This window comes from Ptychodera flava, chromosome 4 (assembly GCF_041260155.1).
Source record: "Ptychodera flava strain L36383 chromosome 4, AS_Pfla_20210202, whole genome shotgun sequence".
In the NCBI taxonomy this organism is placed as follows: domain Eukaryota; kingdom Metazoa; phylum Hemichordata; class Enteropneusta; family Ptychoderidae; genus Ptychodera; species Ptychodera flava.
The window spans coordinates 2,324,205-2,350,381 of NC_091931.1; the positions used below are offsets into that span (position 1 = coordinate 2,324,205).

At 36.0% G+C, this 26,177-nt stretch overlaps 1 protein-coding gene across 3 annotated transcripts in view; it reads left to right on the top strand.

The window, feature by feature from the left end:
* The first annotated feature begins 4,826 nt into the window (after positions 1-4,826).
* The window catches only part of LOC139130656 (uncharacterized), a 33,650-nt gene continuing 12,299 nt past the window's right edge, over positions 4,827-26,177 (top strand). Inside the window, exons 1-14 of one of the 3 annotated variants that reach the window (XM_070696401.1) lie at positions 4,856-5,274; positions 6,537-6,703; positions 7,353-7,440; positions 9,750-10,055; positions 11,040-11,195; positions 12,817-13,081; positions 15,087-15,344; positions 15,506-15,698; positions 17,111-17,213; positions 18,708-18,835; positions 21,569-21,679; positions 22,970-23,146; positions 23,757-23,804; positions 25,206-25,308. In XM_070696401.1, coding sequence (XP_070552502.1) covers positions 5,209-5,274; positions 6,537-6,703; positions 7,353-7,440; positions 9,750-10,055; positions 11,040-11,195; positions 12,817-13,081; positions 15,087-15,344; positions 15,506-15,698; positions 17,111-17,213; positions 18,708-18,835; positions 21,569-21,679; positions 22,970-23,146; positions 23,757-23,804; positions 25,206-25,308 — 2,169 coding nt within the window. In that variant the 5' untranslated portion in view covers positions 4,856-5,208. Of the gene's footprint in view, positions 5,275-6,536; positions 6,704-7,352; positions 7,441-9,749; positions 10,056-11,039; positions 11,196-12,816; positions 13,082-15,086; positions 15,345-15,505; positions 15,699-17,110; positions 17,214-18,707; positions 18,836-21,568; positions 21,680-21,852; positions 21,892-22,969; positions 23,147-23,756; positions 23,805-25,205; positions 25,309-26,177 lie in introns of all 3 variants that reach the window. The other 2 variants (XM_070696403.1, XM_070696404.1) reach the window with 2 other exon arrangements.

The window sequence follows — 26,177 nt, forward strand, 5'->3', positions numbered from 1 at the left end:
TTGTAAAATCCAGACCTCTGCGCAGAATTTAACTAGTGTAGACTGGATTACCGTGCAGCTGGCAGTGTACTCTTTGCTAGTAGTAAGAGTAAGTCATCCCTTTTCCTCGCATTTCTCTCCAAGTCGTGTAAAACGATTTGGATGTTTCCTTAGTAACAGTAGCAGGGATTAGAGTCTTGTTGCTAAACACAGGCTATATGTAGAAGCTGTTAATCAAAACTAAGCCTCTTGACTGAGAAATATAGGCTATTATCTGTGTTTTTTGAAAATCAACTCCAGTACACACAATGTTGTACTAACCAAGACACCCATTGGTAGAATATTGATATAGAGTACGAAAAATGATACATTAACAATAGGTTGATTCTTTATTGAGACACAGGTTTAGTCCATAGGTTATTTAGGGTTAAAGATGACAAGAGAAGTCAAAGACAGTGTTAGTTTCTCAGAAACCGTTATCCATAGGCTATTTACTAGATATTGTAATGTCACGGAATAGTTAACATTTAGTGGTTGCGTTTCACATATAAATAGTTCACATAACTGACATTGCATGCAAATAACTTCGTCAAAATTTTCAGTATGGAAAAACATATCATTCCTCTGAAAAGAGGACGCTATGAAACAGACTTACCGGTAAAGTCTGTTTCAGAACGTTATGCCTGATACGTCAGGAAGCAAGTGGTGAGCTTGTGTCAAATCCCACTGCATATGACACAGTGCGGAGTTTGTGCACCAGAGGTGTATTTGGTGATGGTGTCTTTCCAGAAATAAATTCAAGATTTAGGGATGATGATTCTTTTTCCCTTCGAGCTTGTGGTGCTAGCTTGCATAGGGAATGCTAAGCAAATACTTGCCACAGAGGTCTACTCCAGAGAGCAACATTGCGCTATGAAAAAGCATTAGAGCAAGGTGATAGCTCTGTAATATTAGGCAAAGCAACTTTAAACCTCATCTACTATGGAATGTGTTGTTTCATCTGAACATAAAGTTGCTTTCACTAGACCATCAGCTAGTGTCTTTCCAGAAATAAATTCAAGATTCAGGGATGATGATTCTTTTTCCCTTCGAGCTTGTGGTGCTAGCTGGCATAGGGAATGCTAAGCAAATACTTGCCACAGAGGTCTACTCCAGAGAGCAACATTGCGCTATGAAAAAGCATTAGAGCAAGGTGATAGCTCTGTAATATTAGGCAAAGCAACTTTAAACCTCATCTACTATGGAATGTGTTGTTTCATCTGAACATAAAGTTGCTTTCACTAGACCATCAGCTAGTGTCTTTCCAGAAATAAATTCAAGATTCAGGGATGATGATTCTTTTTCCCTTCGAGCTTGTGGTGCTAGCTGGCATAGGGAATGCTAAGCAAATACTTGCCACAGAGGTCTACTCCAGAGAGCAACACTGCGCTATGAAAAAGCATTAGAGCAAGGTGATAGCTCTGTAATATTAGGCAAAGCAACTTTAAACCTCATCTACTATGGAATGTGTTGTTTCATCTGAACAAAAGTTGCTTTCACTAGACCATCAGCTAGTACATACGACAAAAGCATGTTTATTCTGTCAACAATATAAGTTTTCTTTGGGTCCTCTCCATGAGGTTTCTTCACTCAATACTGGGGAAACCACAAGGGCAGTAAACCAAGGAAAAATCAAACTTGTTAAAAGTCGGACTCAGTGATGCAATAGATCCAAAGGATGCTAGAGCCATTGACATTAAATATCACAAAAGATGTTGGACCAAAATCGTTGAAAATTTAAACACAAATGCAGACTTTGTGTGTGACTGGATCTACAAATGTCGGTAATGACAATACCACCATGCTTGCTGCAGATATCGAATTTTTTCCTTGTTGGACTCGCTGAAGGAGCGGTTTTTAACCTTGGAGAAGTACATGACTCATATTGGCAATATGTAAGGAACATGGAATTGTGTGATGGTATACTTTTATAGCTATAGTTATCGTTCGCTCAGTTAAAGCGATGAATTCGTTTCTTCGCTTTGATATAAAGTTTGTATGTGCGATGTGTGATAGTGAGCATGCATGTGTGAGTGCTTTACGAACTCTACAACGTGTGGAGCGGTCTCAGTCAGAAACATGTAACACCGTTAACTTAGCCGGCTATTGAACCACTCTTTCTTGGGAGTGGAGATTTAGCCGAGTGGTTCTCTGTGGCCTCTCCAATGCGACTGATGCCGTATGTTGTGGGTTCGAACCCGATTGAAAACTAGCCGTATTTATAGCTAAACTTTCTTCAGATTAGAGTTATGGCATTAAAAGTCATTGACCTTTGACAGGAAATGTCAGGGACCGGTCAGTTTCTTCGGCCAGGGGGTGGATTATTTTTTGCCGGTGTCAAAAAGTGGCTGACCTCCCTTTTCCAACTTTTCAAAACAGGGTGACCCCCTGTGAACGACAAAGGTAAAATAAAAGGTGGTTGTCATGTCAGTTGTAAGATAGGACATTAAAAGTGTCAATTCTAAAGTTTGAATACAGTATTTTGAATAAGCTGTGAATGTATTCCACTCTTTTTATGCATAACCGGATCTTCAAAACTGTTATAAGACAAAATGTAAAATTTGTGAAATTTTAGTGCATGTACACTTTGCAAAACTTACTTTCAATTTACAGACATCAAGATAATTCTGACACATATCTGATACATTAAAATACTGCACCCTAAGGGCGCGCCGTAAAATATAAACATCCACATATCTCTGATATATGTGATATATGAAAGTCATACGGATGAAGGGCGTGCTGAAAAATATGTTTGAAATTTAAAGTAACGCGCCCAAAGGGCGCGCCAAAAATCATTAAACACAAAGATATCTCTGATATATATATCTGATATATGCAAGTTTCGCGCTTGTTGGGGGGGAGCTCTCAAAAATATGTCTTATATAAAGTACGCGCCCGAAGTGCACTCCGAAAATGCAACTCAATCATGAAATTTGTTGCTGGCAAGATGCATTTTAGGCAAGTGTGAGCACGTTTCGACCCCCCTATTTGGCATTTTAATAACATGGTAACCCCCCCCCTTTATCACCAAAGTCAAAACAGGGTGACCCCTGAATCCACCGTCCCCCAAGGCCAAAGAATCTGACCAGTCCCTTAGACATCTGATTTCCTGAGACTATTGTATAAGTTTTATGAATCTGAAATTGTAGACAAGATAATCAATGTGATATTTAAAATATGGAAAAATTCGAAGGAAATTTCATACTGACCTTCTTAATTGACCTTTGGCAAAGTAGTTCTATATATTCTTAATGCAATTGCCGTTTTTTTCAACAAACCTGAATTTTAATGATTATAAGGAATAATCCATAACAAAATGCATGTTTCCAAAAATAATTTTGTTGCAAACTGGGCATAAAAATCCTTTTATAGCTAAGAATAGCTGATTTTGTTGATTTTAAGAAATGACCTTGAAATGACCTTCAGAGTTGTCAGAAAAAATGCCAACAATGTTTTTGGAAATCTTGGCCATTAAGTAAATCGATGAGCTAGGTTGGCAAAAATCTTCACTCAAAACACACGGAATGACAATTGACCCCGGACTATAATCAGTGAATCTTACATGTGAAAGCTTGGACCAGAGCATCCTCTTATGACCGGTTACGGTCGGACCATTGGATATCCGGGGAGAGGGGGGCTGGAAGATTGACTGAGAAGCATTATTTTTCTCTCCCTACTTCACTCAGAATTATTTTTTCCGACTATGAAAATTCTGGCAACTTTATTTCATGCCTCTCTCAGAGGAATATTTTTTTCCTCATCGGCAGATGGACTCAAAAGTCAATATTCCTCTTCTTTTTGTTGTTTTTCTTTACATGGCATAACAACAGTGCATTGGGAAAGAAATGTACAGCAGCACAAGTTGACATTGAACTAAAGGCATGTACAGCACCTGTTCAGGAAGCTAGAATGTTGGGAAGAGAATAAGGTTGCCATCGCCGTGTATCAAACCACAAGCAACTGTAACCATAGCTGCTGTACTATAGCTCGACGTTTGGAAGGAGTTTTAGGCCAAACACCCCAAAACTGTGACTATAGCTGCAATAATTGTAGCCCGTCAGCCGTGCACCGGCTTTTTCTGACGTGTTAGCTGTGTAGTGCGGGCCGGCGCAACACAGCCAACACGTAGCGTGGGCCTGGAGTTTTGCCGTCCGACCCAAATACCCCGGCCAAATACCCAGGCAAAACCTCGAGCTACTGTACTGCAGCTAGGGCCTGGGTAGCCGTGCGTACAGGTCTGTGTGTTCCCGGCGTTATACGGCCTGTGGAGGCCGTATAACGCCGGGAACACATATAGACCTGTACGCAGGGCTAGGCGCATAGACGTGTGTACATATGCCTCTTCTCAGGCATATGAACACACGTCTATGGGGCGCATAGACGCAGAGCAGAATAAACCACAGGTGACTGTGCTATAACTGCAACCCACGACGCACAATGCAGCTGAGTCGGGGGAAACGACGACGTCATCAGACAGGACACACGTACGTTACTGTCGCGTCCAGCAAGCTGCAGCTGTGCGTAAGCTTTCTCCTGTTGTTATAGGCAACAGCTGATTTACATGGCCAAATCAATTATGATTGAAGGGGTGTCCGTGCGTGTGACAGGATCATGTCTTGCACGGTTTGCGATCCAAACAACCCTACTATTATTTGTATCTAAGTCATATATGTTAAAAATAAATAATTACGTCAATCACTAACTATAAAGTCACAAATACAGCTTCGTAATTCTATTTCACAAATGTGGTCACTTGCGAATGTAATGGGTCAATCTTCACCTGCGCGGCCCAGCCCGGCCAGGACGTTGTTGTCGAGATTAAGTCTGAGACACCATTACCATGAATGAGGAGCGGTCTTCGAACTCATGTATAACCGGATAGTTCGAGTATTTCGGTTTTTTGTTTGTTAAATCACCCGATATTACCTTTGCAGTACGATGATTTAACTGTTCAAATAGTGTTACAAAAGTCACTGAGATCTAGGCTCGCTGACTATAGTTAAAATCTCAAAGTTCCTGTGCTGCGACGCAGAGGCCAGAAGGAGCGAACAGGACATGCCACCACGTCGTAATCGTATGTGATCGTGGGCGATGTTTCGTTCGTTACGTAAAGTGTGAACGACTGGGATAGTTCGCGTCCAGTTGATCTTGTTTGAAGTTATTGCGTCGACCGAAAAATCAAACAAGATGCTCGGAATAACGTCAACTAAAAGCGAGCTCGATCGATCGCTGAACGTGCTGAAAAGATCAAGGGTATGTATTCCAATGCATAGGCCTAATATAAATACTCGGACTGTTGTTGTTATCGATTCTCTGTGTGATATCATTGTACAATATTGAAACAGTCACACTCGATAGTAAAAAAGTTTGAAACTCGTTTTGTCAACACCAACGGTATATAGACAGAAGCCTGCAAACTGCAAACAATGCGTGTATTGTATCGTTTGTGATTGTTATCTATTTGACACGTCGAAATGGGTCAACCCAAAGCCAAGTCTAAAATGTTAGAGGCTATGAACATTGATAAATCCTAGTTAAACATCACAAAGCAAACATAGATATGCCATTTGACACGATGGGTCAAGCAGCACCAACTGTAGGACAAAGTGTTCTTCATTACTAACTAAATTTTGTCCGAGGTTTTGTGGGCTTATATAATCCTACTTCATCAGGGTTAAAAATTGTTGACTTTCAAGATTTTATATATATATATATATATATATATATATATATATATATATATATATATATATATATATATGAAAATAAATAAGTAAATAAACAGACTACTTCAAGTACAAAGTAATGAAATCTACTTAAGTTTCATGCATCCTACAATCCTCGGCTAGAAGTGAAAGGATTAATAGCTTTAACACTCTTACATATATGTCAAGCTATTAATCCTTTCACTTCTATCTGAGGATTGCAGGATGCATGAAAGCTTAAGTAATAGATTTCATCACTTTGTACTTGAAATAATCTGCTGATTTATTTATAACGCTCTGCTAAGCATCGAGCACTGAAATTTCCCACGAGGACATCTGTATACTTCGATATTATATATATATATAATATATATATATATATATATATATATATATATATATATATATATATATATATATATATATATATATATATATAATGTGTGTGTAATAATATTCATAAACCTCACAATCTTCAAACTAATTTTACTTTTTCCTTGGGTCTTCACTTTCATAAATTTATACATGTATGGTTGGGGTGTACAATAATTTCTAAGGAGTACATTGGTATACTTTCTATCAATCAATTTATTATAAATAAATTATACAGATATATATTATATATATATATATATATATATATATATATATATATATATATGATATGTGTGTGTATATATATATATATATATATATGTGTGTGTGTGTGTGTGTGTGTGTGTGTGTGTGTGTGAGTATAATCGATAAGCTCAATATAATTCCTTCATTTGTAATTAGTACAGTATTATATACAGCTATCTTTATTTACAGCTGATGAGGCTGTCAGAATATAAGCATATGTTTGATGTTATACATAAGTACAACCATGATTCCAGTCTGTCATCATTAGTTGGCAAAGACAAACAACAACTTGAACAACAAGCACAAGATTGTCAATTCTTCAGAATTTTGGCAAGAATGTTGACAGAAGTCACCACGTAAGTATCAATACTTCAAATCAGGATAAAAAGTCATGGTTGAAATTTTCTGAAAAGGTAATAGAGAAATTTAATTACAATGAAGCAAATGAGGTCAGAAAAATCCCATTTCAGGATGAAGTTCAAGCTTCAGCAAAATGTGAGTTCCCTTCAAGTTTATACACAAGGTGTGAGTCATGGGATCCTTTCCATCAACCATCACAAGTTTGAATATTTAAATATTGATAAAAATCAATAAGGTGTACTAGGGTGATTCCAAATTTCCATATACACATGCTTTGCTGTAAATTATTGAAATAAGTTCATGTGCTGACATGAAAAGATTGTTTGTTAGAAAAGCACAAAACTACAAGTTTTGCTGTTGTCAATGTTTATAATATGGCTTGTACATGTAGCTTGTGTAAATGTGTGGACTGAATAGCTTATGATCAGATTTCTGTTAGAAGGACAGGTAGAACTATGGACTTTGTGATAAGTTCCTAGATTACTTAATATTTGAAATACTTCTAAGTCTTTGTGAGGGCTGTGAGGCTGCAGACTGTAGTGGAAGTGACAGCTATGATTAGCCATAGATTGACGTTGAAATAATGATTGAGTATTGATAAATTCTAATAAACTCTTGCTTCTTTTGTTAATTATTGTCTTTCAGAATGAAAAACACAATGAGACAGAAAGAAGATTTAAAAAAGGTTTACCGCTGGTATCTTGCCAATCGAAGTGTACTCAACTGTATTCCTGTAAGTGTACAATTCTCTTAATGCTGATACATTGTACCTAGTTACATTGTGTAGAAGCCAATAGCATTTAAGCACTTTGTTAAGGTAATACAAGTATACATATTATGAAAGCTCAGTTTTTCTCCGGATTTGCTTGAAAGTTTTAACTGAGTCTGTTTCCTTGATGATATTAATCAAAGAAATTACACAAATTAGCTGGTAAATAAAGTGTGAGAGTGAGAAAGTGATTTTGTTTTCAGACAGTTTGTTGATTTCAAGAGGATGCCTATGCCAAATGATTGGCTTTCTTTTGAATCATTAAAAATAGGTGAATAAGATATTTTCACTTCCATATAAGGTGGTTTTGAGGGTTAATCATGAAAAAAGATCTTCCACTTTTAAAGGATTATTTAAAGTTTGATTTAGCTGAAGAATGGCTGCCATTCTGGGATATGACCAATACAGGTGTAGTGCAGTTGTCAATTTCTTTTGACATGCATTTTACTGTACGATCAAAACTTTATGCTGTTACCAAATGTTGTTGTTGAAATTGGAGTAATCACATTCACTAACCCAAATATTTGTGTATTATAGCTTCAATCTGTTTTTAATTTGGTGATGGGTGATTTATAGCTAGGATAAGGGTTTAATTGTGATCGATAGACAGATACGGCTTAAAGTCTTCTTGTATGCACATGCCCAGTCCTGACCAACTCGGCTTTAAATTATCTGATGCAAAAACTAGTCTGACAAAGATAATTTGAATTTAAAGTTGAGTAGAGTGCAGTTATTTAGCTTTGCTGTCCATGACGTGAAGCTTAACTAATGGATGGAGTGTCTCTCGTCTGACATCTGACGTCAGTCGTCCGTTGACCAGCATTTGGCATCCATCAACTTTTTACATACCAAACTTCTTCTACAAAACGGTCCGTCCCATTCCTTTAATATTTGGAGTACAGGTCCCCAGGGATGACCTTCATCAGATTTGTTAAAATTGTGATGAAATATGAAAATTTGTATTTTTGAAACTAATTTTGCTATTTTTGGGCAAAAATCTTCTTCTCCTCAACGGCTGGTCTGCCAGCTTTAATATTTGGTATACAGGTCCCTAAGGATGACCTTATGTAGATTTGTTCAAACTGTGATGAAATATGCAAATTTGTATTTTTAAGGCAATTTGCCATTTTAGGTCAAAAAATCTTAAAAATCTTCTTCAAAACTGCTGGTCAGACAGCTTTGATATTTGAGATATAGGTCCCTAAGGATGATCTGTTTCTGATTTGTTCAAATTGTGCAGAAATATGCAAATTGATTGTATTTTTAAGGAATTTTTGTCATTTTTGGTCAAAATATTTCTCAAAAACTGCTCTGATACGTTGATTTTTGGTACACAGGTTCCTAGGGGTTATCCCATATATGATGTATTGAAATAATGATGAAATCCGGAAATTTATATTTTTGGGGTAATTTTTTACCAATTTTGGTCAAAAATTTGTTTCTCTAAAACTACTCGACTCATAGCTTTGATTTTTTGGTTTACAGGCTCCTACGGGTTATCTGAATATGATATATTGATTGTGATGAAATCTGCAAGTTTGTATTTTTGGGCAATTTTTGTCCCTTTTGGTCACAAGTTTGTTTCTCAAAAAAACTACTCATCTCATAGCTGTGGTTGGCATGTTCTTAGGGATGATCTTAATGTGATCGGTTCAAATTATGATGAAATCTTCAATTGTGTATTTTTGCAGCTAGTTTTGCCATATTTGGTCAGGCCATCCTGAAATGAGCTATCAAAGATTTCCACCTTCTTCATCAACACGTGTCGCAAATAGTTATTCTCTACATAACACAATAAAGCTATATCAGCTGTAGGTTGCTTATAATTACTGGTAAACATTATTTAACAGAGCCTTTGTTCAGAACAAAGTCTGCACTAGGTTGGTTTCGGGGTCATTGAAATGTAGGCAGAGTTGAGAGTGGGCTAATAGTCTGTTTCAGGGTCAGAGTTGGTTTGTACTGAGTTTGATTCATACACCACTTTAATCATGGAATGATATCTGCCTTTCCAAATGTAAAGCGGGCTTGGGTATAGCCTGTCTTGTAATGTGTAGAGGGATTTTTTACTGCAGTGTATGCAATTAAATGTATAGAGGACCAATGTGTTTCTCAAGTGGATTGAGGTTAAATGAAAAAAACAGTGATTCTGGTAAGATAAAACCTGATGGGTATTCTTCATGAAACTGAAATCAGAATAAAAGTGGTAGATTGTTTTTTGTCTTTCTGTGTTACTGATCATTCCAAACTTTGGTTTGTTTTCACATCAAATGAAGCGGTTTGGTCATGGGAAGCGTAAGACAGGCTCACAAGAGGCTGTGCTAAGATTTGCTCCAGATGCCATAGCACACTATTCATCACCATGGAGATCAACACCTAGGCAACAGGATAAAGAGAATGCAGATCAAAATCTGCTCAAGAAAGTTAACAGAGCAGTTACAGATGAGAAAAATCCTGTTGATATGAGTCCAAAGGAAGTGGAGGAAAGAAAAGAACCTGTGAATGACTCTTCATTAAAGCAAACGAAAGGAACAGCTTTAAAACGACCAAAAACTGCACCACCAAGTTTGTATGGGAGACAGGTAAATGGGCAAAGTTTAGGTTTAATGGCATACAGTCAATTGTTATTTCAGTTATGACTGATTGTTGGCCTGTGGCATTTTTCACATTGATCAGAAACCTGTTAAAACAACATAAAAATTATAGGTGAACAGAGAGAAATAAAACTGCTTTGTTACACAAAAAGTGACAGCCAGGGTCTTGTTATGAAGTGCTATAATAAAACTGGTAGTTTGTCTTTTATTGTAGCATGAAATGGCATCAAAAATTCTAGAAATGAATGAAAGTGACCAGCAAATCTCAGCAATTCATATTGTCAGTGTAGACTTTGAGATTCATAGTTAGAGGGCGCTTCTTTCCATCTTCACAATGTATCATATACATGTACCTTGATAAAACCTTATGTGTACATCACAGCATACAGTATTGACAATCAATGTAATCAATCGAATCAACAAACAATTGATGACAATAGGAATACTAATTTTAAGAGACTGCTGTTATCTTAATTCCAAATGTGAACAGCATAGAGTATTTGCAAATATTAAAACACTGTAGAACCAAAGCTAACTTGAAAGTCCATGAAATACCAGATTTGTCATTGATCCAATTATTATGAGTCTGTCTCATCATACATTGATGTGTGACTGTAATTCTTAGAAGACTTCTGTATTATCTACAAGCTGTGAATCATTTCCTCCTTGTTGTTTGTTGAAAAGACTTATTCCCATAAGTTTTCCAGCAATAGCGCAGTTTACTCCGCAGCTTTGAAAAACAGATGGACAGCAAATTTACATGTTAAATGAAAATTTGCATATGCTTTGCTAGTGAAAATGTTTGTATGGATATTAACATATAAATAGATTGCTACAAAAACAGAGGGGTTGAACACCCCTGTAAATCTACACATGGACAATCCTATGATGATCAAAATACTTTGGTTTGAGAATGAAGTCTTGAGGACTTTATTAACTATTGGAAATAAATTTGTAATCTTTTTGATGCAGCGAAGCTTTGGCAAAATGAAGGGTGAAAATTTTCAAGAAACTAGTTTCTCTGGACAGTTTGTCATGAAAAATGTCATGAAGAAAGAGAAAAGACCGGCTAGTGCTGTTGGTGTCATGAGAATGAGTACAAAGTCACCATACAGTGGTGAAACAGAGGTAAAGTATCATTAACTTGTGTGAACAATTGTTCCTTTCATTTGTCTTTGTGTCTTGTTCTTTGTGAGAGAGTATTCCTACACAGGCAAAGGTGAGGTCTGGTCTAGAAGTCATAAATAATTTATGAATTAAATTTTTTGTTCTTCAATTGCAATAAACATGATAGCTAGAGAGAGAGTCTAGTACCCTGATGTATATGAGCACTCAAATATAGTGAGGATCAGTGAATTTGCCATTTCACTGGTCTAACAAATCAAATTTTCGTTACAGAAAATGACCAAAGCAGACTGCTGGATATCAGTGAGTTTTCAGTGATCCTTGTCCTGAAGATCTAACAAAAACAACAAAAGTTAAAATGAAAAATTTGACCAATAAATGTCTATGTCATGATATTGAACTGTATTGACAAAGAAAAGTATTACAGTTTCTTTTACCAGTATTAGAAAACAAATAAAATATTTATTACACTAAACCACCACCAGTGACTGGCATACTGCTAGTGATAACAAGTGCATATATTGAGTGAAGTAGGCAAATCAAGTGTCATAGCTATCACTGAGGAGGTGTATTGCTCTTGCATAAACTGTAAAATGTACATGCATAGTGAAATTGTGGTGAGAAATCTTCTAAATGGGGAATTTTTAGCTCTGTTGTCAACCACACTGATCATTCAGATAGATTGATTATCTATTGTCATCTAGCATTCACTGTCAACTTTACCCCTTTTCTTTGAAATCACTGCTCGGAAAACTTTCATATGTATTCTACAAGTCATTCAGGGTAGCCAAAGTTAGATTTGATCAATTGATGAAATTTGCTTATACGTATTTTTTGGGCTAATTTTGTCATTTTTTGTCAAAAACATTGTCTCTGCCATACTTCCTGTGTGACAGCTTAAAAATTTCATGTAGCTTCTTAGAAAGGGTGAATACCATCATTAATTGCTATTTCAACTAACATGAATTGCATATTCAGATTTTTGAGAATTTTTTAATAATTTGCTCAATATGTTCTTTTAAATTGTCCAATAATAAAAAAAAATTGTTTGCAGGTTCTCTTGGATGACCTATTCTGTTTTATATACCGGTAGATTCTGATGAAATTTACATATGCAAAGTTTGGGGATGTTTTGTCATTTTTGGTCAGAAGGTTTTCCTCTGATACCATTGGTCATACAGCTTTTAAATTCAATACATACCTTCCTAGGGATACCCTAATCAATGTTACAGGCACAATTAGTACCAGCTAATCACCTAGCATGTGGCATTGGAAAATAGAAATTTTAACATTTTCTCAGTGCATAATGAAAATTCATGGTCTCGCTTAGAGAAATTTCACAGATTAAAGCAAAAACTAGTAGTGGCAATGCATTGGCCACTAAGTTGCTTATTACCTAACTGAGAGTCTTCAGATTATTTTCATGTCTTGGCCAGTCAGATCATTTTTCTAACTGTCAACATACTGGTATAATATAATACATTTGAAGAATACAGATGTATGTAATAGCAAGGTTGAAATTTGTTAAGACGCTATGAGATTAGTTTGTAGTCTTTGACACAATAAATGTATGGCCAATGACCAGAAAGAAATTTTTTAAACGTTTATTTTGTATAAATTGCAGGTGTTTTCAACGGATGATGAACGAATGCGACCTGGTACAGCATCTTCTACAGTGTCGTCTATTTCAATCAAGTTGCCATCTGCTGTGGAGAGAGGTCTGTCAAGTCCTAAGAAACACCAAGTTATACCCAAAGGTATGACTGTGACTGAAGTCATTAACCCTACAGCTCAAATTTCATTGGATGAAGACTACAGCACAAGTGGCTCAGCACCAGATACTAGATCATCTTCACCTGTAAAGATGGTACATGTCAATATTCCAACAGGTATGCCTCATTTTTTCATTCATCCTTTTCATCTTGTCATTTCATCCTCCTATATTTTTACACTCTGTCAATTTTCTTCATGTTTTTATCAGCCAGTGCTCTCAATGTGCAGATCACAGGTTTTATCAGCCAGTGCTCTCAATGTGCAGATCACAGGTTTTATCAGCCAGTGCTCTCAATGTGCAGATCACAGGTTTTATCAGCCAGTGCTCTCAATGTGCAGATCACAGGTTTTATCAGCCAGTGCTCTCAATGTGCAGATCACAGATTTTATCAGCCAGTGCTCTCAGTGTGCAGATCACAGGTTTTATCAGCCAGTGCTCTCAATGTGCAGATCACAGGTTTTATCAGCCAGTGCTCTCAATTTGCAGATCACAGGTTTTATCAGCCAGTGCTCTCAATGTGCAGATCACAGGTTTTATCAGCCAGTGCTCTCAATGTGCAGATCACAGGTTTTATCAGCCAGTGCTCTCAATGTGCAGATCACAGGTTTTATCAGCCAGTGCTCTCAATGTGCAGATCACAGGTTTTATCAGCCAGTGCTCTCAGTGTGCAGATCACAGGTTTTATCAGCCAGTGCTCTCAATGTGCAGATCACAAGTTTTATCAGCCAGTGCTCTCAATGTACAGATCACAGATTTTATCAGCCAGTGCTCTCAATGTGCAGATCATAGGTTTTATCAGCCAGTGCTCTCAATTTGCAGATCACAGGTTTTATCAGCCAGTGCTCTCAATGTACAGATCACAGATTTTATCAGTCAGTGCTTTCAAGGTGCAGATGCAGGTTTCATCAGCCAGTGCTCTCAATGTACAGATCACAAATTTTATCAGCCAGTGCTCTCAATGTACAGATCACAGATTTTATCAGCCAGTGCTCTCAATGTGCAGATCACAGATTTTATCAGCCAGTGCTCTCAATATACAGATCACAGATTTTATCAGCCAGTACGTGCTCTCAATGTGCAGATCACAGATTTTATCAGCCAGTGCTCTCAATGTGCAGATCATAGGTTTTATCAGCCAGTGCTCTCAATGTGCAGATCACAGGTTTTGTGCTCTCAATGTGCAGATCACAGGTTTTATCAGCCAGTGCTCTCAATGTACAGATCACAGGTTTTATCAGCCAGTGCTCTCAATGTACAGATCACAGGTTTTATCAGCCAGTGCTCTCAATTTGCAGATCACAGGTTGTATCAGCCAGTGCTCTCAATGTGCAGATCACAGGTTTTATCAGCCAGTGCTCTCAATTTGCAGATCACAGGTTTTATCAGCCAGTACTTTCAATGTGCAGATCACATGTTTTATCAGCCAGTGCTCGCAATGTGCAGATCACAGGTTTTGTCAGCCAGTGCTGCCAGTTTACAGATTACGTTTAACAATTGAGGCAGTTAACTTTATTGAAAAATAAAACACAAACTTGTAAATGTTGAGAGGGCTGGTTTAAATTACCTAATTGATGTACTATATGATTGTGTTCCTTCTGATTGACAAAATTTAACAAGCATCGACAAGAAAGTGTGGACAAAATGATGTTATTGAATGGCTACAACCATTCAAAAATGCATGATTGAAAGAAGTAAAAGTTAAGGTTATTTTAACCAACTTTAAACATGTTTGTCCCGCAAATCTGGTTCAAAACACTCCATAATTATAACAGTAAGTGCTCCGTGATCAAAATTTACAAAGCCATTTCTGGGACTTAGGGGCAAAGATCAGCACTTCTGCAACCTGCTCTGCTCTCAAAATAAAAGGGTTACACCTTACAAAGGAATTTTCCCTTGCAAAAACTTATTATAAACTTAGCTTGGCTGAGGCCCAATAATAATAATAATAATAATAATAATAATAATAATAATAATCATAATAATCATAATAATCATAATGTTAGAGTGGTAGGAATTGATTGTGCTGATTCTTTCATTGACATTGACAACTGATATAAATAATCTTTGATGAAGTTCACAGACATGGAAGAAACAAAATTGTTTTGTTGCTTATCACTCAGATGATGACATTGTATCCAGGAGAGGTGATCCAAATGATGGATTAGACAAGAAATCAACAAACTTAAAATCTTGGGAAGAGTTCAAACAGAGACAAAACTATGGTCAAGATTTCATAGGACGATTACTATTCTACGGAAGAAGTGGTACACCGCATGGTATCAGGTATAGTTCTCATGAAGATGCAGAAAGACCAGAGCTGTATTCTGAAGATGTTATTACAAGTTATGCTGAATTTGTTGAAGAAAATAGTTCTAGAAGTAAGTTACTCACGAAAGACGTTCAATTAGTGCTTAAATAAATGTGATTTTGTAATTGTTATACTATTGATTTTCCTTTTAGTCAAGGTGATAATTACCAATACAAATCATTTGAAAGCTTTAATAATATGTTATTTGTAATTGATTTTACTTTTCAACAGCAACAGATGAAGATTGTGATAAAATAACTTACAAATCACTCGAAAACTTCTATAAAGAAACAGAAAAATATTGTATGGATCCAAAACAGAGGACACAAATTGCTCCAGTGAAAATGCAACCCAACCCATCCTCAGCTGGTCAACAAATGACAGTATATGTACCAAATGAATTAGTACAAGACGTTAGAATAAGGTTAGTTGTCATCTGTCTCTAAAATCATTCTTAAAGAGGTAAGATTGGCACAGCTTGGCTTTCAGAAGTGTTTTACTATTGCTATAGGTGAATTAATGTCATCATACCTTAACAATCATAATCTTAGAAGTGATATTTCATGGATAAGTGCAACGATATATCACATGTATTGCTTGTGTATTGTAAAATTGCACATATCAAAAACTTGCAAAAACAGATAGGGAATAATTTTGGTTTCACCCACATTTTAATGCAATGGGTTTGATGTGTTTTATTTAAAACAATGAGCCCATTAGAACAGTCCTATAGAGTCTTAACAGTTCATTGAGAGATTCCCATGTACATCATGACACAACATTGTGCAAGACCCTCCAGTAAGAGAGGAAAATGAATACAGCTGGTTTGCTCAATGCTAGACTGCAAAAAGGCATATTATTAGAAAACAATTATTTTCGTGCCAATGTTTTCACCTTTTGTACCATAATTCTATACGTGCTTGCTGTTTCATTGAAACTTTCCCAAAATTATCCTTTGATGTCTGTTCTTCAACTCACCTCATCAATGGTGTGAGTTCAGACAATCCATTTAGTGCATGTTGGGTTGTGATTCCTTTCTTGAGGAGACATCATGGGCCAGTGGCTAGAGTAGTGGACGCATGTTCACAGGATGGTGAGTTCAAGCCCCCGCATGGCCATGGTGTTGTGTCCTTGGGCAAGGCACTTTATTCCTCATTGCTTCTCCCCACCCAGGAGTGATGGGTACCTGGTAGGACAGTGGTTGTAATGTGTGCGTTTAGCTCTGCTGTGCTTATTGGCTGCACATGTGAGCTGTTGTTTGCTCCCCTGGGAGTTGAGTGGTATCATATTAGGTCCAGTAATCAGGGGTAATAATATTGTAAAGCGCCTTGAGCTCATGTACTTGTGGATATGTGCGCTTTATAAGAACCCATCATTATTATTATTATTTCTTGTGCCACAATTGCACTACAAACAGTACTCATGTTACAATGTATGCCATAGCATTTTGTATGTGTGCTTTAATACTTGCATTTAGAGTCATTTCTATTGAAGTCAGTCTTCAATTGTCAGTCATCAGTCCTTGTTATTTCCTCTCATTGTTCTACCAATCTGGTACTTGAGAGTTTTCAGGTTGATACCCGGTGGATCAGACATCATGTTGATACTTGCCAGATATAGACACTATATCTTCAGGTTGATACCTATTAGATAGAGACACTATCTTCAGGTTGATATTTGTGAGATACAGACATCTTCAGCTTGATGTTTGCAGATATAGACTGATGACCTTTATGTCGATGTTTACTAGACACCACCTTCAAATTCTTTGACAAATGTCTTTGCACGTTGCTACATTTTATATAATTTACTTTATATCTCAATTTTTTTTCAAAGGACTGCAATGGAGGACTACATGAGGAATCCTTGTGTCAAATTTGATACTCTAGTTAATCTCACAGAAACTGTAAAAGAAGACATGGAACATGATAGAGAAAAGGTAAATCTTACAATGATTTATGGCATTGATATTGATTAAGGTGAACCCAACCAATATTTTAATCTTGGGTTAACAAATTAATTAAAATTGAATGAATATTTGCAAAAAAGTGATTTTTGAGTTAAATACGCTGTGTTGGTGTAATGGTGAATACAGATATTGAAATACTGCTATCTGAACTATTAACTGATCCTTTCTGTTGATTGAGTGACAAGGTATGCGGTATCCACTGGTTTGCCAATACACTCTTCTTTTTATTTCTCATGATGTTTGTGTATTTCAAAAAGTGCTGACTCTGTGTTGTGGTATATTGTAGCCCATTATAAGATACAGTTTATGATGAATTCAATACCAATGTATCATTTAACTTAATATTCAAAATGTCGGAACACTTCTGATATAGGAAACATGCAAATTCTTTGTGAACTACATGTAATGTGTCAAACCTTGCTGAGTTAAAGAGAAACAGGGAGTCAACATGGCTATAAGGATTGTAACCCCTTTCCTTTCAACTATCTTTAAATTGTTATGTGCCTGATCACTCTGTAAATCACCCTGTGAATACATCTACATGTAACACATTGTAATGTCAAGAGCTACCTCCTCAAGAGGACTCCATCCATAAGCACATAATAATAATAATAATAATAATAATAATAATAAAAATAATAATAATAGTAATAATATTTATTTTCCTATACTGTAAATCCATAAAATGCTCTAAATGGTTCACAAATGTAAAAAAAACTCTTTTGACACTAATAACATCTACAGGAAAATTCGGAAAATCTTATAAATACAATTAATTAAAAGCTTTGTGGAAAAGGTGCATTTTTTACACTTTTCGTAAAACAATCAACAGTATTGCTCATTGTAATCTCAGCCGGTAAATCATTCCATAAACACAGAGCGACATGGCTTCTTAAGATCCTTAGGTGACTATATAAATGTTTCTCTAATCCATTTGCCAACATATCTTCTCAGCTGTGGACCCATCCATCCACCCACATATCTGCCCAGCTATGGATCCATCCACCCACCCCCAATACATGTATCTGCCCAGCTATGGATCCATCCATCCACCCACATATCTGTCCAGCTACAGATCCATCCATCCACCCACATATCTGCCCACCTTATCCACCCTCCCACATATCTGCCTAGCTATGGATCCGGCCATTCCTCTGTCTATCCTTCCTGTGTAATCAGTCAATAGAATACAACTCTTGTAAATGTACATAGTATTGCGGTGTCTCTAGCTGCCACATCATGTTGACTGAGTTTGTGAAAATTAGTTTATCTCAAAATATTAACATTCCTTGCAGGACATTGACATCATGTCTGCTAATATAGAATACTAATAATCATTGAGATGTAAATATTAATGTGATCTATTTCAGTATCATGTGAAAACTCATCAGATATCAAGCGCAGTGCAGTGTCTGTCGATATATATTAAACTTAGCATTTTCTTGGCATGTGATTACCCTGTAGTTATCTCCTCATCCTAAATTTGGATATCATCAGCCAGCTATTGCAGTAACCAAGAGACCCAGTACAGCACCAGAGAGAATTATGAGCACTCCTGTTCCACCAAACAGTGATAGACCATCATCGGCAAGGTAATACAACACACACTTCTTTTCACGGTTGCTACACTAGATTTCATCATAACACATTGATGGAATGCTGCATGGAAGATGTTTTATTAGTGCATCAACAAGTTCTTCCTAATGACTCATAAAGTGTTTCAACAATTGTATGGCAGTCCCAAAACAAGATCACACACAATAGGGTAAACTGTATAGCATAATCCTATCCTCTGACAAGCTATGGACTTACAGAATTACAGAAATCATCAAATGGATCTCAAGAGAAACAGAAAAGAAGTGTGCATTCATTGCTAAAAACCCCCAGTAAGTTTGGTATAGTAAAGAAATGTTTCCGTTTATGTATTTTCCATCTATTGGAAATGAATAATACTTGGTTGGGGATATAAAAGATTTCCCAGCTCATTTGAATTTCATAATAAAGCTTGAGTGACAACTAGCAACAATGAGGTTTACTGCTTCTTAAAATTGGCCTATACGATTCTCAAACAAAACTTATTCGCATACCACTAACATATCCGGTCTTATAAACACCAAGACCATACAGGTATCCACACAATCTAATTTTTTAGGTCTCAGTGTATAACTATGGAACAAATCACTGCTTTCATGACTGCTACATGTACGTACCCTTATGTGCCCTTACATAGTGGAATTTTCATTTTGAATCAAACTGTGTGAATCAATCTGTGATTTGATAGCTGTTGAAGTGCAGTTATCTGTAGCGGGTGAGGCTACGTCTCTGCATGTACAGCCATTGATGTAAATGTCCTAATAAAGGTAAATTCATGTGTAAATGGAAACTAAATTTAAAGTTTAATCAAAGTTTGGTTTATAGTCCATGGCATCTCTTTGTTAATAATAGGTGATAAGAATTCACATATAAGAATAGTTGATTAGAATTCATGTATACAAAGAATGGACCTGGTCCAATAATTGTAATTGTTACAGTCTTGGTCACATTTGGCCACAGCAGTGACCAGGTACTTAAGCTGCCCAGAAGCTGTCTGGCATAGTATTGAACAGGGATGCCAGGGGTAGAATCAGAGGGAAGGGATGTGTAGGACAGTGAGTGCGCTCATTTACCAAAGTTACTACAGAGTCACTGTACATATAGAAGGAGAGGTTATGGACTTTCAGGGTCCACAGAGTAAAAGAATAAAGACACAAATTACTGAAATTCTAATAAAAAAAACCCATGCATAGTGATGTACAAATGTCATACAGGGTAAAAAGATAGAGTAATGCCAGGTTGTAGCTTCCTCTGGTGATGTTTTGATGCCAGGAGCAATACCACATTCGCACATACAGAGAATCAGAAATGATCAGTGACTTCCCAAATACTAATCAATTAGCATCGGAGTAGATGGACATACCCTAAATTACTGTGTCACTATTGGCTAAAAGTAATTGACCCTCAGTTTGAGCCATAGTTTATTGCCTGGTACAGTGGTAACTACATAGTCATTTTATGGCTTCCCTAGTACAGTGGTAAGTATGCATTCATTTTATGGCTAAATTCCCTAGTGCAGTGGTAAGAGGTAGATATTTTATGGCTTCCCTAGTACAGTGGTAAGTATATGTAGTCATTCTATGGCTTCCCTAGCACAGGGGGCATTGCTACAAGTATATGTGATAAGTACATAGTCATTCTATGGCTTCCCTAGCACAGAGGAATGCTACAAGTACATGTGATAAGCACATAGTCATTCTATGACTTCCAATAAATAGCACAGGGAAATGCTACTGCTGCATGTGGTAAGTACATAGTCATTCTATGGCTTACACAGGTGAATGCTACTACTACATTTGGTAAGTACACAGTCATTCTATGGCTTCCATAGCACAGGGGAATGCTACTACTACATGTGGTGAGTAACGTAGTCATTCTAACGGCTTCCATAGCATAGGGAAATGCTCACTTTCCATTCTAAGTTAAAAGGAATCATTGATCATTTCTAATTCTCTGTAAATGCAAGCGTAATAATGAACTTTTGCGAAAAATGAGACATAATTGTCTCTGCAGCAAAAAATGTGGGAATTTATGGTATAAATACCTTTCTGTATTTATTGCAAGAGAAAAAAACATTTTTGCTCGCTGAGCTTTTCATGTTAGAGTACCTGTCTGAAAGATGGTTTCACATTATACCTTCTCATATATATCTCTGTAGTTGATGAAAATTGTACTCATATGTAAACAACTGCATGCACGATTAGCAAATATATTAGTAGTGCATGCCCAATAATTAGTCTTCCTGGATCCCTTTGCTCCATTCTACTACTTGTGGTGCTGTATGCTCTCGGCTCAGCTGATCCATTCTACTACTTATAGTGCTGAGCTCTCGGCTCAGCCGATCCAAGAATGACAGTAATAACGTAGATACAGTACTGGCACAGTGCTTCTCTGTAAACAAGCCACTGTATGTCAACTGACCGTGGTCTTCATGTATATGTTGGTTGAATGTCTTCAGCTACAAGTTAGTATGTAGTCTAAGATCTGCCAGTCTAACACTGCTTCTGAACATACCTGCAATCTACACAAAAAACAATTTGTAACTATAAGATCAAATTTATATGTAATTGCTAAGAAACTTTCAATTGTTTTATGGTACTTATGATGTTGTTGAGTAAGTATGAGTAATTATGCTTGCATGTTGTGTCATTTCAATGTCTCTCTGTTAATCAATTTATTCTTTGTGTGTGTTCACAAATTTCTATTAGTTGAATGTTGTACTTTACTTACAGATATCTTTGCCAGTGTTGTTCAAAACTGAATCCATCTTCTAATTCAGTTCACTTTTCTGTTGCCTGTGATACAAATTATGGTTGCCGTCCTTTAACTAAATATACACATGTGTATGTATGACCCTCTAATGTTCCTTGTATTGCTGTGTGTTAATGAATTCATCAAATCAACATAACATATTTCCTTATAGCCATGCTTACAATTAGTTGTGTTTCAAGCAACATACTTTACAATTACTCACCATACATGTATATATCATATTCTTTTGCATGCAAACCATAAGGCCATTTTTTCGTAAGAGAGCCCATAGTGCTAACACATAGTAAGTGCTTTATCTGAGGTTTTTGTAAGTTCAATAGAATACGTACTCAGAGATGAATTGTATTGGTAGTGTAGAAGTAAATATTTGATCAAACAAGCTGCTAAATTTTCATGTTTCTGTTTTGTGCTGAATATTAATTCAAAAGCAAGCCAGTCTTAAGTGCAGAATTTGCTATGATTTGCAAGAAAAACTTTTTGTAAGTCAGTAATTTTGGATAACTGTCACTTGCACAGATTGTTTTTATTGACTTTTTTGATTATAGATTTCATGAACTTCTAGTTTCATAGCATTGGTTACCAGATACAGTGTATTTATGAAAAATATGGAATTTAGAAACTTGCAGATTTAGTATCACCTGTTTCTTGTCATTCCATAGTGTGTAGCCTGCAATTTATAATGGATAAGATCAAAAGTAATCTTGTAATGTACATTGCTTTTAGCAATAAAAGTATTGGTATAAAAGTGTATGTATAATAGACGTAGTAGGATTATTGCAATTGGTTTAAGGTCATTGAGTGAAAATAATGCATGCATTGCAAATAGAAGTAGCACAGGGTCAAAGTTCACTGAGGTAAACTACACAATAATTTGGTAAATATTTTTAACGAAGTCCCACAATACCTCTACACTGCCATAAATGCAACATTTCAAACGAGTAAATAAATGACACTGTTTACAGATATATGAGATGACTACTGTAGGTAAAGACACCCAAAGTACAAATCTAGAAGCCCACAGATTCAATGCTACACTGTCTCTCTGTTCATCTCTACAGTTCCATTGTTCAGACGTGTCTTCTGCTGCTAAATATGTATATACTCAAATGTGAACATTGAGGACATGGAACAAGAACTTGTCCTTTCAGAATCCCTTCAAACACAGATATTGTTGTTAACAACTGAGGAAGATGTCCTTCATGTTCATGTACAATTTTGGAAAACCTTATACTTAGAGCATATTTGTGTATTATTTGATGTCATTGTTTACACAAAGGCCCAAACTGATAACAGTGTATCGCAATTCTGTCAAGAAAAATGAAGATACATATCTTAAACCTGTGACATGGTATCTTTTACAGCTCAACAAGCTCAGGTGGAAGTTCCAGGAATCTTAAAGGTGAACCTGTTGTCTTGCTTCCTGAGAATACAGACTATACCATGCATATGAGGAAAGATCCACCCAGTGGAAGAGAGGCAAATGTTAGACACTACATGAAATGTAGTGGCAGTGTACAGCCAGATACAACTAGATACAGGTTAGTTACTTCTACCATTATGGTTAGTGAATCTAATATGACAATTCTATTGCCATGAATGATTGTCAACTTTTTGCATGATATGTATGGAGGAAAATTCAATATGATTGATGTTAAAAACATTAAAGTATGGAGTGGAATTTCAGGTATTGGTGAAAAGTGGTGAAGAGCAAGTAAAAAAGAATGACATTACTTTGTTTTGCAGATGAAAGATTTGGAAAAGGGAGATTAAATTTGATCAAAATTTGACCCAATTTAATTTAAATGATTAGGAATTTTGTAGGAACAGTAAACTACATTTTACATGAAGAAGCTCTGTAAAAACGCCTTTTACGCATGCATACATTTTACAATGCATAAACAAGATGGCAGTGTTGTCTGCAATGGAGACGTGTGATTTTCGAGTGAGAAGATTGGATATGTTACAAAACAGATACTTATTGACTTACCATATTTTGGTAACAGCATATTTCTGTTGCCCAAGGGTCTGACAATGTCTCTTGACCTAAGACTGTGTTTTGAGAGAAACTCTCAGGCCTTTAGGCAGTAAATGTATGTTAACCCTCATGGCCAGTAAAAATGTTTATATTTTTGCTATCTATTTTTGCAGATGGTCAGATGATGGTTTCGGCAACTATACTCATGTCAAGGTGTTAAGGTAAGAGTCAAAACCTACACTGTGCACAGTTTAAATTATTTGAAATTGTATGTTCTGGTCATATATGTTAAGTAAAGTTACTTCTCTTGATAAAGTTCAAAGGATACAGTCTTAAATCCAAGTGTTCAAACAGGGGCATGCAAATTTTAGAGCTTTGTAACAGAGATAACTTGTAAATTTTAACCCTGTCTGGTCAATAATCATAGCAAGCAGTACATTCCACATTTTCATTTCAATAGTTTTTTTCCCTGTGTGTAAAACTATTACTCAAACATGGTGAGTTTCTACATGTAAAATGATATAGTGATTGTCTAGAACAGAGTGGAATCTTGATGTAGTTGCAGATTAAGAGAAATTTACATAACTGATAATTTTGTTCATATGCAATATCTGAATTGGATGTTAATATGTAATTGTGTTGTGATAATATTTGGACGGTTTGGTGGGATTACTTACCATAAGCTTATTTACTTATTGAACAAACTATTTAACTTAATTTCATCAGACATTCATTGAACACACTTAGGTTTAGCTATGCCAAAAGTTTGATGAGCATAAGCTAGTGATGTCTTTAATACTTTGATTTTCTAATTTCGGTGTAGAGCTATGCATAATATTTTTGACTTTGCATTAAATAATCGCAAGAGGAAGTGAGCAGGCTGGGGCATGAAAGTCTTACTTTGATTTTCATCAACTAATCATGATTTCATCTCTTTCAACAAAATTTCATACTAGTAGAGTATATAAAATTCTGCAAATGTATTCCCTGGTGTAATCTGTAAAGAGGGCATATCACAAACAGTACAAGAAATCTTTTCTTCTAAAATCTGTAAAATATCCTTAAAAATTGTGAATTAAAAGTCCTTTTAAAAAGATAATTATCGAATATCTCAGTGCTTAAAGTGGAATGTGTGTCAGTGGCAGATATTCAGACTCTAAAACTTTTACAATATTCTTTTAGCCTACTATTTGTTTGGACTCATTTTAAAGCGTATAAAGTACATTTGGTGAAATCAGGAATTTTATTTATCTCCATAAAAATAACACAGGGATGCGGCCATTTTGAATGTCAAATATTGATAAATATTGGGTAATTTGTTTCTCTAGTACCAAAATTTGCACAGTGACCCTTGATTTTTATTCTTGATTTTGAAAGAAAATAGTTGAAAATTTCATTGAGGAAAATTTGAGCAAAAAGTTTAAGTTTTTCAATTTCAAGGTGTCAACTACCTTAATAGAGAATTCTCTCTCAAGTGACATCTTTCTTAGAATACATTCTGCACTATCATGGAAGACATGTTGATAATGATAAAAGTTTGCCTCAATTGTCTGAGTTGTGTCTACCACTTTCTGATTGAACATTATTTTGTTGGAATATTAATAATAATTGTAATTTTTCAGACGACCTGAATCTGGACGTAAGAGTTTGCGTACAGCTGGTTCAGTGTCTGGCAGTACAAGACCAATGACAACTCCTGTGAAACAAAGGTGGAACATTGATAAGGTATTTATGCTACAATATTCCTTTTTTGTAGCTTAGTTACATATTTGAAACCCCTTAATAATCCCAACACTCCCTTTAATTGTAACTTTGAGGATAATGAACCTTGTGCCTGTACTCTGACTTTGTAACTTTTACCATCTTTCAGATTTCACTTTTTTCAATATCATATTGATATCAAACAAGCACTTCAAGTATATCAGTGTGTTGTTTTTATCAATGGAATTTACAAATGGTACATCTACCATATTCATCCAAGTATAAGCTGAAAGTTTAGCAGTATGAAACAGCTGTCATACAAAAGGAGAAGCTTATACTCAAGCAACCATATGTTTTATGCTAATTTATGCAAAACTAATGAACTCCACTGTGTACATCCAAAAGAAATTGCAGAAGACAAAAACTATACTGACAAGGTTTGGTTGACTATCTCTCATATAGTGGCATATTGTAACATGATTACATTGATACTAATAGACAACCATTGCCCTAAGACCGCAAAACTCTATGTTACTTTCCAATCTAAATGATACAGTATTTTATATTGCTGTTTCAAATCAAACACATTGCACTATTTCTGGATACAGAAATGACAATTCTGTGAAATTTTAGCTTGAATTAATTCTTGAAATAAGGAGAAAACTTTGAACATTTCTGCTGATAGTCATCGATTGATATAGCGTGAACAGATCGTTTGCTGCATGTAAAAGTGACCAAACATTCCGAGATCAAACTGTCAGTGTTCAGTCAAAATGAAAAAGCAGTGAAATTCTAAATACTCACCTGTCAAAACTCTTCAAAGATGAAATACTGGAAAAATTTGCTCTTTTCCTCATGGTTCTGTTGTAGGAACTCAATGCTATACTGTTCTA